The sequence below is a fragment of the Mesoplodon mirus genome (assembly GCF_964341445.2).
Source record: "Mesoplodon mirus genome assembly, chromosome: 2".
In the NCBI taxonomy this organism is placed as follows: domain Eukaryota; kingdom Metazoa; phylum Chordata; class Mammalia; order Artiodactyla; family Ziphiidae; genus Mesoplodon; species Mesoplodon mirus.
The window spans coordinates 120,231,249-120,245,450 of record NC_138977.1 but is presented as its reverse complement, the minus strand read 5'-3'; the positions used below and the strand labels follow the sequence as shown (position 1 = coordinate 120,245,450).

Sequence of the window (14,202 nt, the reverse complement as noted above, 5' to 3'; positions counted from 1 at the left end):
ACTGCGGAGGCCAGTGGAGGGCGGGGCAGAGAGACGTAGGTACTGCGTCACAATCGAGCGTAACGTTGTCGGTTGACTCTACTTGCGAACCGTGAAGCCGGTAGCAGGTTTCTGAAACCTGCCTCCGGGAGCCCACTGGGAGGTGCTGTCATGGTGAGTTCTTTTTTTTTTTGGGCGTTTGGGACAAGTTCCGTTTTCGAGGCAGTTTGCCTGAGTCTCGCGAAATCGGCGGGCTGACCCGCGGGCCGGTATCTCCTAGGAGGAGCTCGACCCGGCGGCCGTCCGAGGCTCCGGGACGTGGAGTCCCCCGGCCTGGACCTCGGCAACCACGGATGAGGACCTGGCTTTGGCGCTGCGGCTTCAGGAGGAGTGGGACTTGCAGGTCTCGGAGCGTGATCCGGCCCAGGAGCCCCTGTCTCTGGTGGACGCGGCCTGGGAGCTGCTGGACCCCACCCCCGATTTGCAGGCCCTGTTTGTGCAGTTCAACGACCGTTTCTTCTGGGGCCTTCTGGGGGCGGTCGAGGTGAAGTGGAGCACGCGAATGACGCTGTGAGTCCCGAGCCGGCCGGGGGCGGGGAGGCGCCGGCGGCCTCAGCCCGCGCTCTGGAGCTGGGGGCAGGCGGCCCCTCGGTCCTGTGTCCCTTCCCTGCCCTTCTCTGTCCCGCCCAGACAGCGTCAGGGGAGCCCTGTGGCCCACCCCGCGGCGGTTTGTCTTGTAAGGGGACGTTCCTTGGCGTTAGGACGATGAGCTGACCCTTTTCTGATAGGGCTTACGGGAGCGCTTTGGGACCCAGGCGGGAGAAGCAGCCGAAAGCTGCCCCTGAGAAAGGAGGCCGGGGCCGCGACTTGCTTTCTTCCCCGGGACGCGTGTAGTCCCTGCCGGGCTCGGCGGGTACCGCCGCTGGGCCGTGAGCTCGCGGGTCAGGGTGGGGAAGGGGCTGGCGTTTCCCTACTTCTGGGTCCAGGGGATCTTCGGGGTGGGGGCGGGGGACGAGTCAAAGCAGCCCTTTCGGCACGCCGAGCCCGGGAAAAGCGGCTCCAGGTAACCTGCTCCTGCATACGAACGGAGTTGGAAAGTTGACAGTGCGGTTCGAGGCCACCGCGCTTGCTCTTGGATGGAGGCGAAGCGCCCTGAAGTAAGACATGAAGGTGTGAGACGTTTGTCTGTTTCTAGTGCCCTGCTGCCGCGTATGTGGGTTTCCTCGATACTTCTGGACACAGGCTGCTGGAGACTTGGCCGTCACGGCCACCGACGACGGACCGACGGTGGCGTGTAGAGAGGAGGCAGGGAGCGGCAGAACGGGACGGCCTTCTTGGAGCTCTTACGGCCCGGCTGGGGTTCGGGGAGTCCCTGCTGCTCGCCTGCCTCCCTAACTGGCGCGAAAGGCAGGGACCGCCCCGCCGAGCGGCTGCGCGTGCGCTCTCGAAAGAGAGCCCGCCCCAGAGCCCGCTCAGTCTGGACCGTGCGAGAAGGAATCGGCGGTTGCCCTTTCCCGTCCGCTTCCCTTTCGCGTATCTTTGCTAAGCGACCTTTTTGTGGTGGTTGTTTTCCAGGAGCGCTGGGATATGCACTTACGAAGGCAGGGGCGGAATGTGTTCCATCCGACTCAGTGAACCCCTCTTAAAGTTGAGACCAAGAAAGGATCTTGTGGAGGTATTCTTTGCGTGAACCCGATGCTTAGCTCAGTAATTTAGAAACGCTTGTTACTGGTTTAGACTGCTGTAAATTAACTTGTGCACGTGAAGAAGAAAAAACCCGTTTTCCCTCACTGAGAACTTTTATTGTGGGGCAAATAATAGTGATTACCTTATATTCTTATCGTGTTTCGAAGATAGAGGCTTTCAGGTACATCACCCAATTTGATCTTTACCGGTATCCTGATTATGTTCAGGGTGTGTTGTCCTCATTTTTACAAATGAGATAATCAAGGTTCAGAGAGGCAAAGTGGTTGGTTTAGAAGCAGAGAAAAACTTAGGATCCAGATCTTTGTATTGAGACACACAGATTCTCCTGTGTTCAGCCGCCATGGTGTCCTCCCAGGACGTGTAGCTGAGCTGGCAGAACAAGGCAGCGTGAGGGCACACTGCGTATCTAGAGCTAGCGGTCACTCCTGCTAGCAAAACGGAGCCGTGGGAGCTGTCAAGAGTATGTTTAGTGGAGTCGAATAGTTGCCTGAAGATCCCCAAGATACAGCAGCCAGTGTGAGTGGTCTTGCCCCAATTATATCACCTGCAACGTATGCACTAGAGGGCATAGGTGGTAGAGGTTGGATGGGAAATAAGTTAAAACATGCTTGGAAATATGTTTTTAAGGATATTAAAAGGTAATGGGTTTCACAACAACAGGAATGTACTTAGCACTACTGAACCGTACACTTAAAATGGTTAAGGTGGTAAATTTTATGTTACTTTTTCTTTTTACCACAGTTTTAAAAAGGTAAGTAGCCACTAAATGTAAAATGGTACAACAGAAATAACTCAATTAATAAGAAAGAAAGGAATAAAGGAACAAAGCCCAGACTAACAAAGAGAAAGGTGCACATAAAAACAGCAGTACTATGTTAAATGTACATGGACTAAACACTCCAGTTAAAAACATGAAACGACCTCCTAGATTAACAGACATGCTTAAAATAAAGACACGTTAAATATAAAAGGATGAGAAAAAGCATATATCATCCAAATACTAGACAACAGAAAGCTGTTATGGCTTTATTGGTATTAGTTGAAAGATTTTAAGGGGGGGAGTTTTACTAGAAAAAAGGGAGACATTTTATAATGATAGAATAATCTATTAAATAAAAACACATAATGACCCTAAAAGTAATAACATAGCTTTAAACGACATGAAGCATCAATTAGCAGAAACAAAAAGAGAAATAATCAATCCACAGTCATAGTTGCAGATGTTAACACAACTCCATTGGTAATTAAATGAATAAGCAGAAAAAAAAACATAGTAAAAATTAAAAAAAAAAAAAGTTGAACAATATGATTAACCAGATCAACCTTACCAGGAGCCCTAGTTGGAACAGCCCTAACTGAAAACTGCTTAATGAATATTTGTTGCATAAATGATTAAATTAACACGTGGACAGTTTTTTTTTTCTTTTTAAGGTAATGGGCAAGAAGAAAATGGGAAATAGGTGCTAATGCTTCAAGTGAGCATTTGCTGTTGGCAGAAAGTTCTAACATCAGATCAGGAAGGTGGACAGAGGAAGAATAGGGGGACTCTGGCCCGTATTGAAAGTAGCTGCCTAAATTACAATCAGTAGGATTCAGAAAAGGAAACGACTTAAACTGGTTGAGGAGGTCAAGAAAAGCTTCAGAGATGTGGATTTCATTACTAGTAACATCACTACGCCTACTGTGTGCTGGACTAACCTGGTTATTCTAGTGTTTGCCTTTACCACAGCCCTGCAAGATTAGGATATCTACATTTTAAGGGTGAGGAGCAAGTTGTAACTTGTCCAGGGTCACGTGGATAATGAATACCAGATCCTTGCTTTAGGCTCTGGTTTCCCTGGCCCTAAAGTTCTTGTCCTGTCCCCTTAAAACTGTTACTACTGCAAACCAAAACATGGGGGTGAGCCTGACAGGACAGATTGGATTCTCACATGTACACATAGTAGAGGAGACTATCTTGGCAGAAGGAATGGGAGTGCTGTGAACAAAAGTGAGGCCACTAAACTTACGGCATGTTTAGGACCAGAAGTAGTTGTTTTGGGCCAGATATAGAACAGTGGTGGGAAATAGAAGTATTTGGTATTTTAGGCTCTACATGTTGTGTAGAGCCTAAATGTGGAAAATGGTAGATATATAAAAATAGAAGTGTTCAGTATAATGCCATGTCCCATTTTCGAGATGTGTTTAAATTGGACCAAAAATCAGAAACCTAAGTAGTTTCTCCTTTCTGAGAATAGTTATCATTATTTTAGAATGTTGAGAGACGTCTGAAATGTAGAATGGCCTTTGACTCTAAGTCTCAATAGGGTGGCATTTTCTTGAAAAGATAGAGTTGATAATTTTAAAAGGGATGGTTTCATAATAACCAAGTTAAAATGTTTGATTCTCCCATTTTGCTGTTCAGCATAATTTTGTAAGACTAAAATTCATTAATGCCAGTCTTGTTCTTCTGATGGAAATTCTTTTTTTCACAAAACTATGGAGGATTATGAAAAAGTTATGCTTTTAAAGACATTTATGATTTTCACTTTTTGTATTCACTTTTTTTTAGAATAAAGTATGAAATAGCAGCCCTAAGTGCTTTTGTTAACTTTGCACCTAAACTACTGCATCCTTGGTGTGGAATGAGCAGGTTTTACTGTTTGTTTTAAATTTTTACATGATTCAGAATCCCAAAACTATAGAGAGCTGTACACAAAGAAATCTTGATCTCCCCCATCCCTCTATTCTGAACTCTCTCCCTACTAAAGGATACTGTTATTAGTTTCTTTTTTCTATCGTTGTTCTGTTTTGCCAATATTTATATCCACTCTTATCCCCTCCCCACCACATAGCATACTTCTTTTTTTTTTTTTTTTTTTAAGATGTTGGGGGTAGGAGTTTATTAATTAATTTATTTATTTTTGCTGTGTTGGGTCTTCATTTCTGTGTAAGGGCTTTCTCTAATTGTGGCAAGCGGGGGCCACTCTTCATCGCGGTGCGCGGGCCTCTCACTATCGCGGCCTCTCTTGTTGTGGAGCACAAGCTTCAGACGCGCAGGCTCAGTAGTTGTGGCTCATGGGCCTAGTTGCTCCGTGGCATGTGGGATCCTCCCAGACCAGGGCTCGAACCCGTATCCCCTGTATTAGCAGGCAGATTCTCAACCACTGCGCCACCAGGGAAGCCCAGCATACTTCTTATACAAAATTCTGTGTATACTCTTCTGTACTTTGCCTTTTTTCATTAAAATGATATAGTCTGTAGCCTCCTCCAAATCATTTCACAGAAAAATTTTTCTTTCTTTTTTATGGCTGCATGGAATTCATTACGTGGCTCTTCTTTCAACAAGGCCCCTATTGCTAAGCACTGTTCTCACTCTTCTGCTTTTGTAAGCAGTGCCACCGAGAAAATACCTCATATGTACGGCCTTTCATTTTTAGCCTGGGTATTGCTGAGTTCAACGATAAATGGATTTGTAATTTTGTTAGATGTTATCAAATTCTCCTCCCCAGGGAGAGGAGAATTTGTACCATTTTGCACTCCTACCAGTGATACATGGGAGTGCTTATTTTCCCTTAGCTTTACTAATGGTGTCAAACTTCAGGAGTTTTAGCCAATCTTGATAAGCAAGAAGTGGTATACTAATGTATTAATTTGCATTTCTGTTTTTATAAATGACGTTGAACGTTTTTCACATGTTTATGGATCATATGTGTTTCATTTTCTCTGACCTGTCTGTGACATTTGCCTATTTTAAAATTGGATTGTTGGTCATTTCCCTGTAGACTTTTAGGAGTTCTGTATATTTTAGGAATTAATAGGCTGTGAGATGGTTGCACATATATTTTTCTGAGTTTCTTTTTTCGCTTACTTATAAAATTTCTTCCCCATACAGAATTTTTAAATTTTCATATAGTTGAATTTGTCAGTCTTTTCTACTGGATTTTGATTAATAATTAAAAAGGCTTTCTTGGAACAGGAGTTCTTAGCCTGGGACCTACAGAGCTTTGGATATTATAGAGGCAAAGTTTTGTGAATGAGTGCTTATGTAAGTGTTCTAGAAAGATCGTTCATGCCTTTGTTCAGTATCTGAACGGAGCCTGTGATCCAAAGAAGGTTAAGACCCCAGGTAGAGTAAGAAAATGCATTTTTATTTTCAAAAGCACCGTAACAAATTAATTTGACTGTTCTCTGTTTCAGACCCTCTTGCATGAAATGATACATGCCTATTTATTTGTCACGAATAACGATAAAGATCGGGACGGGCACGGTCCGGAGTTTTGTAAACATATGCATCGCATCAATCGCCTGACGGGAGCCAATATAACGGTATATAAAGCCACACACATTTATGATCTTCAGTAGTTATTTATTCAGTACTTCCTGAAAATAGAGAACTGGGTAGAAACGAATGCTATGTTTGAGGATTTTCCACAGCAGGTGAACAGCCCAGAGAAGCGGCCTGGCTTGTCGAGGACCACGTAGGCGAAGGGCGGCCACTCCAGCGGTACCCTGGTGCCTCCAGCCACAACTAGGGCAGCATGTTGCACAGGGTTACTGCAGGCCTGCGTACCTCTCTTCTGGACTACTACAATCCGCTCCTAATTTTGTTGCCTCATTGTCGCGTCCTTCTCCAGTCCCATATTCTGCTACCATTTCATATGTCATTCCCTTCATCAGAAGTCTTTGATTCGTATTTCTGCATGATATTGTAGGAGGTGGCGGAGCCTGGGGTCAAAAAAGCAGGAGGAGTCAGGTTGCTTGCGTCCAGACGCTGGCGCCACTGATTCACTGTGGCACCCGCTGATTTCTTCTACGCTTCAGTTTAGTCACGTGAAAGGAGGGTAATGACAGCACCTACTTGTTGGGTCCTGTGAGGCTTAGAGGAAGTACGTGCAAAACGTTTTAGCACAGTTTGAGTACTCATTAAATATTAGTTGTTTTTGTTACTACTGATTCATTTTTTCAGATAACCTTGCTCTTCCCTTTCTCTTACCTTCTGCAACCCCCCTGCTTATGTCTTAACGTTTCTAACTGGACTTTGCACCTCCGTGCCTGTCCTCATATACCCTCTTCCTAAAATATGCCACTTCTCCTATTTTCTGTCAAGATGATCTCCATCTTTACAGTGAGATACAACTTCTCCCTCCTCGGAACCTACTCAGCAGATATTGAACCTTTTACACTATTTTATTCTGCTTTCATACCTCTCACGGGGTGGCTCTTGCCTATCTTTACATACCTCTGCATAAGATGCGTAATACAGTGCCTCTGCAGGCGCTTAGCAAATATGGAATTGAATGGAACCAAACAGAAATATTAATTCCTACAAAGATTAAATGCCTTGGTGTGTTTAGATATTTCCTTCCTTTAAAAGGCAATAAAGGGGCTTCCCTGGTGGCGCAGTGGTTGAGAGTCCGCTTGCCAATTCAGGGGACACGGGTTCGTGCCCCGGTCCGGGAAGATCCCACGTGCCGCTGAGCCTGTGCGTCCGGAGCCTGTGCTCCGCAGCGGGAGAGGCCACAGCAGTGAGAGGCCCGCGTACCCGCCCCCCCAAAAAAGGCAATAAAGGCCAGTGTGATGGAAAGCGAGAAGTGCTCTCCCTCCGTGTATTATTTTCTAGCCGTCAGTTTAATTTTCTAGAGAGCTCATTTTTTTTTCCTGTACGCGGGCCTCTCACTGTTGTGGCCTCTCCCGTTGGGGAGCACAGGGTCCGGACGCGCAGGCTCAGCGGCCATGGCTCACGGGCGCAGCCGCTCCGCGGCATGTGGGATATTCCCGGACCGGGGCACGAACCCGTGTCCCCTGCATCGGCAGGCGGACTCTCAACCACTGCGCCACCAGGGAAGCCCGAGAGATTTAATTACCGGACAGAGTTCCTTCAACATCAGGGAAGTGGCTTGCATTAACACAGTCACATAAAATCCAGATTAGCAAAAGAATTACGAGTTGCTAGTGTAAAAGACTTTGAGTTTCTTCATCAGAATTCACACTTTAAGCAGAATCCTAGTATACTTCCTGTTCAGTTGGAAGAGGATATGCCCTTTTACCTTGGATGTCTGTGTGTTTTCATCTAGGAGGTTTTATCAAGTGGACACCCCTTGCTTTCACGGGTTACATCATGTTATAGCACACTCCACAGGGCATCCACTTTGAGAACAATTTTATTTTAGTGACTACATTGTTAAAAAGTTACATCCCCAGGTTATAGGAATTACAGAAGTTGGAAGCAAAACAGATCCAGTTCGCTGTGGTCTTTGCTGCTGAATTGTTAAGCGGGGTGTTCTCAACATGAGAGAGCGGGCAGGTCTTACAGCCCTCCTCGCTCCCAGACCCTCTGTTCTCCAGTCTCTTGTGCACCTACTATCATTTGCGTTGTTTGCGTGCTTGCCAAATAATAGAGTTTGTTTGCTTATAATGGAGAGATGGTGATTATGAAACTATTTATCTGTAGAGTTCTAGAAAGCTTAGCATTCTTTCCCACAAGGGGACTTTACTAAAGAGTTAAATGCCTTGGTTTAAACAAACAAAACAAAACTCATATGCTGTTGCTCCTTATCTTATATAAATAGTAATGTTTCACTGAGAGGACAGGAGGAAAAGGTGCTCAGGCATTCGGGAGTATCAATTTCAAATGGTGCCCTGCCTGCCATCCTCAGTACTGCCGAGGTGGGAGGGCTAGCCGTCCTGTCTGTCTCCTGCTTAGGTTCTAAGTAAGATTTCACCTAGAGGGTGAAACACACGGATCCTGTTGAAGGACTGAAAAGCACATTTACAGAGAATTTTATTTGACCCAATGAAGCTTTTCACTCAGTCGGCAAACACTGAGCACCTTCCCTGTGCCAGGCCGGTAATAGCCACTAGGGGTACAGGCTGAGAACATTCAGGTCCTGGAGAGCTTTTCACCTATAGTCAGATAAAATGACAGCCCGAAGGCTTATTAGGAAGAAGTGGGCGGAGCCGGGCACATGTGCAGGGCGGGTTTGACAGACGCTTCATGAGACCTGGGGCTTGTGTTTGGGTCCAGCATTTACAGGAAACAGTCCTCAGGACCCTTTGGTTACTTACAGGGGAAGATTTCAGCTTGGCAGTGGGAACAATTCTTATTTACTACAGCATTATATAAAATCTTGTCTTTATCCTAGTTTTTCATCGTGTAGAAATAGGGTTTCTAAAACTTTTAGCATTTATAGAAGCTTTTTGGGTTTTTTATTTTTAATTTTCTTCTCTTCTAGTCTCACCTTTTTCTATCTTTACACAGTTTATGAAGCACTAAATTAAGTGCTGCTGTTTCCCATTAAAATGAACTTTTGAAGAGAAGCTAAATATCGTTACTGTCTTTCCCAAAACACAGCTTCAGAAAGCTCTGGGAAACTGGAAAGTTAAAAAAGGGGGCGGGCGCTGCTTATATATTGCTTATATATTTTCTTACACTTGTTAACCTGCCTACTTAATGCTGACAACTTTGTCTCGACCCAGGAGCACCATACTTTCTACGAGGAGGTGAATGAGTACCGGCAACACTGGTGGCGCTGCAATGGGCCGTGTCAGCACAAGCAGCCATATCACGGCTACGTGTTACGCGCCACCAACAGGGCGCCCTCTGCTCGTGATTACTGGTGGGCTGAGCACCAGAAAGCCTGTGGAGGCACCTACATAAAAATCAAGGAACCAGAGGGCTACTCAAAAAAACACGAAGGAAAAACAAAACGAGGAAAGCAGCCAGTGTCAGAAGCAGAGAATAAAGGTAACTCGGCTTATATTCTTCCAGCTTTTCCACGGCTGTGGCTGTAACGCAAAGACAGTACTGTCCATCAGAGAACTGGCATTAGATAAGCTTAAGGATCGTTTCTAGTGTAGACATTTTCAAGTGTGGACTTAAGGGGAAAAAAAAAAATCCCATTGTCCATGAAATGATGGTAGAAAAATATCCTCTGCTGTGTATAGATGTGAGTAAAAGTAGAAGTAGTTTCCACTGTTAAAATTTGAGGGTAAAGTCCCTTTCCCTATCCTGACTCACTGGGTCATTAGGATAGAAACAGAAGGCAAAAAGGTTGTCAGAATGAAAACAGTAATTCAGATAACAATGCCCGGAACGTAAGTCCTAGCTGCACCCCTTCCTATCAGTTGGAGTCTATCCAAGTGACTTCTGTTGATGTACGTATTTTCATTGGGAGAATGGGAAAAGGATATGACATGTATTACGTTAGTGCTTCATCTTCAGGATTTACCCCTTTCCTGTGCAGTTCAGTTACTGCCTTTTTTTTTTTAATTTTTTTTAGCTCTATAATCTCACTTTTTTTTTAAGTCTTTATTGAAGTTGTTACAGTATTGTTTCTGTTCTATGTTTTGGTTTTTTGGCCAGGAGGCATGTGGGATATTAGCTCCCTGACCAGGGATCAAACCTGCACCCCTTGCATTGGAAGGCAAAGTCTTAACCACTGGACCGCCAGGGAAGCCCCTAGAGTAACTGCCTTTTGAAGGGGTAACAAGGTTACTAAAGTTAATGCTTCTTCCCTTGGGAAGTTGTGGATTGGATGTGATGAGGACTCTCAGACATATGCTGTATTTGTCATATCTGAAGTGTTTATTAGTAAGTTGAGAAGCTATAGAAGAATTTACATGGAGAGATTATGCCCTCAATTTTGTGAGTTGGGAAGATAAGAATGCGGTAGCAGATTGTCCCTTTCTGGAATGACACTTAAGAATACTAAAAGCAATTTTCAAGGTAAAAGTTACTTTGCTGTTGATGTTTGCGTGATAGAACTGCTTATCTAAATATGAGAGGGTGTTTTTGTCCTTTATGTTTTCTCAGTACCACAGCTTTCTGACTGCTGAGGATTGTCCGTCTCCCATTAGTAGATAATTACAACATAGTTCTAATGCAGAACAGAAGTAGTATTTCTTCATTTGGAAAAGCTATCCATTAGCTTAATGTTTGTTACGGTATTGATTTTGAGCCAAGGAAGAATCTTATTTGCTTCTTTTGCAGGTAAACCGAACAGAGGGGAGACACAGTTAATCCCTTTCAGTGGGAAAGAGTATGTTCTAGGGGGAGCCAGCAATTCGCCTTCATCTGGGAAATGTATCACCTCACATGCTGTTAAAACCCAGGATCTTTTAAATCAGGACCATTCAGCAAATGCCTTAAGACCCAATTCAAAACGTGAGGTGACATCTGTTCAGAATGGCTCAAGTGGGAAAACTTCCCTAGTCTCTGCTGCTCTCAGTTCCAGTCACCAAGGTGTTTTAAGCAGCTACTTCTCGGGAGTGTCGGTCTCCAAGCACAAGGCTTTCGGAAGTGTGAGTGGGTTTCCGACGAAAAGCCCCACGGTTGGTGACATCACTAAAAGCTCGGTCTCTTCTAGTTCTCAAAGGAGGGTGACGTCTTCTAAGGTATCCCTAAGAAATCCTTTAAAAGTGGAATCGATATCTGTGACTGCACCCCAGGATGCAGGTGGGCCTGAAGATGAATTACCAAGTAAACGACGCAGGCTCGAAGACAGGACTGTTTTTGACAATTTTTTTATCGCGAAAGAGCAAACACGGAGTGGTGGTAACGATCCAAAGTGTGGCTCACGTCCTGCAGCTGCAACGCAGAATGCCAGCAGTTCATCTAGTCAGAGCAAAGTGCTTCACTGTCCTGTTTGTCAGAGTGAAGTTTTGGAGTCTCAGATTAACGAGCACTTGGACTGGTGCCTTGAAAGTGATAGCCTCCAAGTCAGAAAGGCTCAAGTGGGAAAACTTCCCTAGTCTCTGCTGCTTGGACACCTACATGTATAATTTTTAGATACTTTTGTCCTTTCTTTTAAAAGTATTTAAATGTTAATCTTTTTATTTTCATATTTTCCTTAAAATAGTCAGTGAGGAATCCTGTCAGGTGTTTGGTTAAATTGAATATTCCTTTATTAATATTAAAACTCATTCCCAGAACTGGTAATATTCATAGTATCGGACATATTGACCAAAAATACAACCTAGTTGTTTTCCCGTACTCAAGGTTTTTGGTTTTTCTTTTTTTTTTTTTTTCTTCAAAATTTTAATAGGAAATACATTTCCTATATTACAAAGATTTTTATTTCTCTGTTTCACTAAAAGGTGGAAGCAGGTTTTAGGTTAAGGTAGATAAGCAGAGTAAAATAAATTTCTTTTGGAATATTGCTAGTAACAAATAGCCACTGTAATTCTGTAGGCCAGAGTTGAGCTGTTTTCTCAGAATTTTAACAAAATAACTGGTTAAAACTCAGTACTAGGTAACTGGCATATATAACATAACCAAGTTGCCTAGTTTATGTACAAGTGGACCATCATCTGGAAACAGTATCATGAACCTTAAGCCAAAGTTGAAACCATTTGGGAATGCCATTTGTGTACATAAAAAAGTATGTTTCTTTTAAAAAACATTCTTCTCCACGTCCCAGCAAAGGGACAGAGATAGTTTGATCAATTTACTTTGTCTCATGGCTCTACCACCAGTGTGTTGGCATATTTTCAGGGCCTTAGTTCACAGGTTTTCTTAACTTTGTTGCAACATGACTTTACATACATAAGGTGCAGCTGGGTTCCCCGCTGAGTGACCACTACCCAGCTGCAGTTAGAGAACATTTCAGTTGCCATGAAGTGTCCTTATGGGCACCTCTTCCCAGTCAACAGCCACCACCCCAGGGTAACCACTGTTTTCGTCTGTCACCACAGGTTACTTTAGCTTGCTTTCAAACTTCATGAAGTAGTACCTCTGTTGCTATGGGTAGCAGAAGCTCAGTCTTTTCATTGCTCTGTAGTATTTGTATGAATATGCCCGAGTTTTTTAATTCTGATATTAATGGTCATTGGAATTATCTCATTTGGGGCTGGCCATTCTGAATAATGCTAAGAACATTCTTACTCATTTCTGCTGAGCATATCCCCAGTCTGGAATGCAGGGTCACCAGGTGCACTTATGTTTAGCGTTAGTAAATGCTGCCAGTTTACAGTCCTGCCAGCAGCGTCTGAGAGCTTCTTGTTCAGCAGTCTTAGCGCTGTTGTCAGTCCTTTTCATTTTAGCCTGTCCGGTTGAGTGTTTACGAGTTTTTATATTTCTTAAGCATGAAGTTAAACAATAGTATTTAATAAATATTTATAGATAAATGACTTAAAATGTGTATTATGTTGAATATATACCGTTACACTTTCATAGAGGATCATTTTCTCTACTTCAATTTAACAAATTTTGTGCAGTTAAACACTTTTGGGGGCGGAGGGGTGCAAAACCGTACAAGGTTCTGGGGCCGTGAAATAAGTAAGAGCCCATGTCCTCAAGGAGCTTTACCGCCTAGTTGGGGAGTGAGACAAGCAGAGTGGTTTCAGCATAGTAAGTGCTCTGATGAGCTTCTGCCGGGTGCTGTGGGAACTTAAGAGGGCAATCGGCATTAACAGCCCAGGGCTTCAGGGGATGGAGCAGACAGCTTCTACATCCGGTTGAGTCTTCTAGGGCAAGTCAGGTTCGCCTGGGGTGGGGGGAGGATAGAAAGGGCCTTGCACAGAGAAGGAACACAAAGACTTGGAAACAGACCGGCACATTCGACTGGGAGAACTAAGCTGTTCCAAGTGGACAGAGTGTATGTAAGATGTGAGGGGTAAAATGGCAGAAGGAGAAGGACTGCAGACAGGACAAGTGTAAACAGAGCCTGAGGGCAGAAAGACCCATCTGTCACGTTCTGTGCTTTACATCCAGTTTGTATGGCCCCTGTTCATAACACATCATCTGCTGATTCACGTGGGGCTGGTGCAGTGAGGGTTGGGAAGGCTTGTAAGCCAGCCGGGAACATTCGATAAGTGTTTTGACGGGTTCTCCGGGGGCAACAGAGACAGGAGGAAGAAAGGGGGGCAGTGGCAGGGATGGAGACAGGATGGGTTCGAGAAATACTCGGGTTGTAAAATCAAGAGCTGGTCAGTTTTAAGGGATGATGGGAATATGTTAGTTGGCAAGAAAACAAGTTAATTTTAAATTTGGGATTAAATAAGCCTTTGTGTCAATCGCTCAGAATTCTGATACTCCCCAATCTTTCATTTATATTAGAAAAAAAAATAGTTTTCTGTTCTGTTGGTTTGTTTTTTCCTTTTAAAGCAAATTTCCTATCCTGATAACAGCTAGTAATTTGGGGTCAACCTTTAAATGTTGTTGCCCTTCATAGTTGGAGAGATGGGGTGGGGAGAAGGGGAGCAGACTTTACTTCTATAAAAATTCGGCGTAGGGCTTCCCTGGTGGCGCAGTGGTTGAGAGTCCGCCTACAGATGCAGGGGACACGGGTTCGTGCCCTGGTCCGGGAAGATCCCACATGCCACGGAGCGGCTGGGCCCGTGAACCATGGCCGCTGAGCCTGCGCGTCCGGAGCCTGTGCTCTGCAACGGGAGAGGCCACAACAGTGAGAGGCCCGCGTACCGCAAAAAAAAAAAAAAAAAAAAAAAAAATCGGTGTTTTTTAAAGTCAATATTATACAATATCTAGCAAAGCAACTTTAGACTTAGAAAGTATAGTAGGCTTTCATAGTAGGCTAT

General features: G+C 44.3%; 1 protein-coding gene across 2 annotated transcripts; it reads left to right on the top strand.

The window, feature by feature from the left end:
- The first annotated feature begins 31 nt into the window (after positions 1–31).
- Positions 32–12,795, top strand: SPRTN (SprT-like N-terminal domain). Of its 2 annotated transcripts, XM_082635184.1 has the most exons (6): positions 34–153; positions 260–549; positions 1,555–1,654; positions 5,866–5,994; positions 9,145–9,412; positions 10,658–12,795. In XM_082635184.1, the coding sequence occupies exons 1-6, from the start codon at positions 151–153 to the stop codon at positions 11,416–11,418; spliced, it is 1,551 nt and encodes a 516-aa protein (XP_082491310.1). In that variant the 5' UTR covers positions 34–150; the 3' UTR covers positions 11,419–12,795. The 2 variants fall into 2 exon arrangements, with proteins under 2 accessions (XP_082491311.1, XP_082491310.1); XM_082635185.1 differs by lacking the exon at positions 5,866–5,994 and having other exon boundaries at positions 32–153.
- Positions 12,796–14,202: the final 1,407 nt, after the last annotated feature.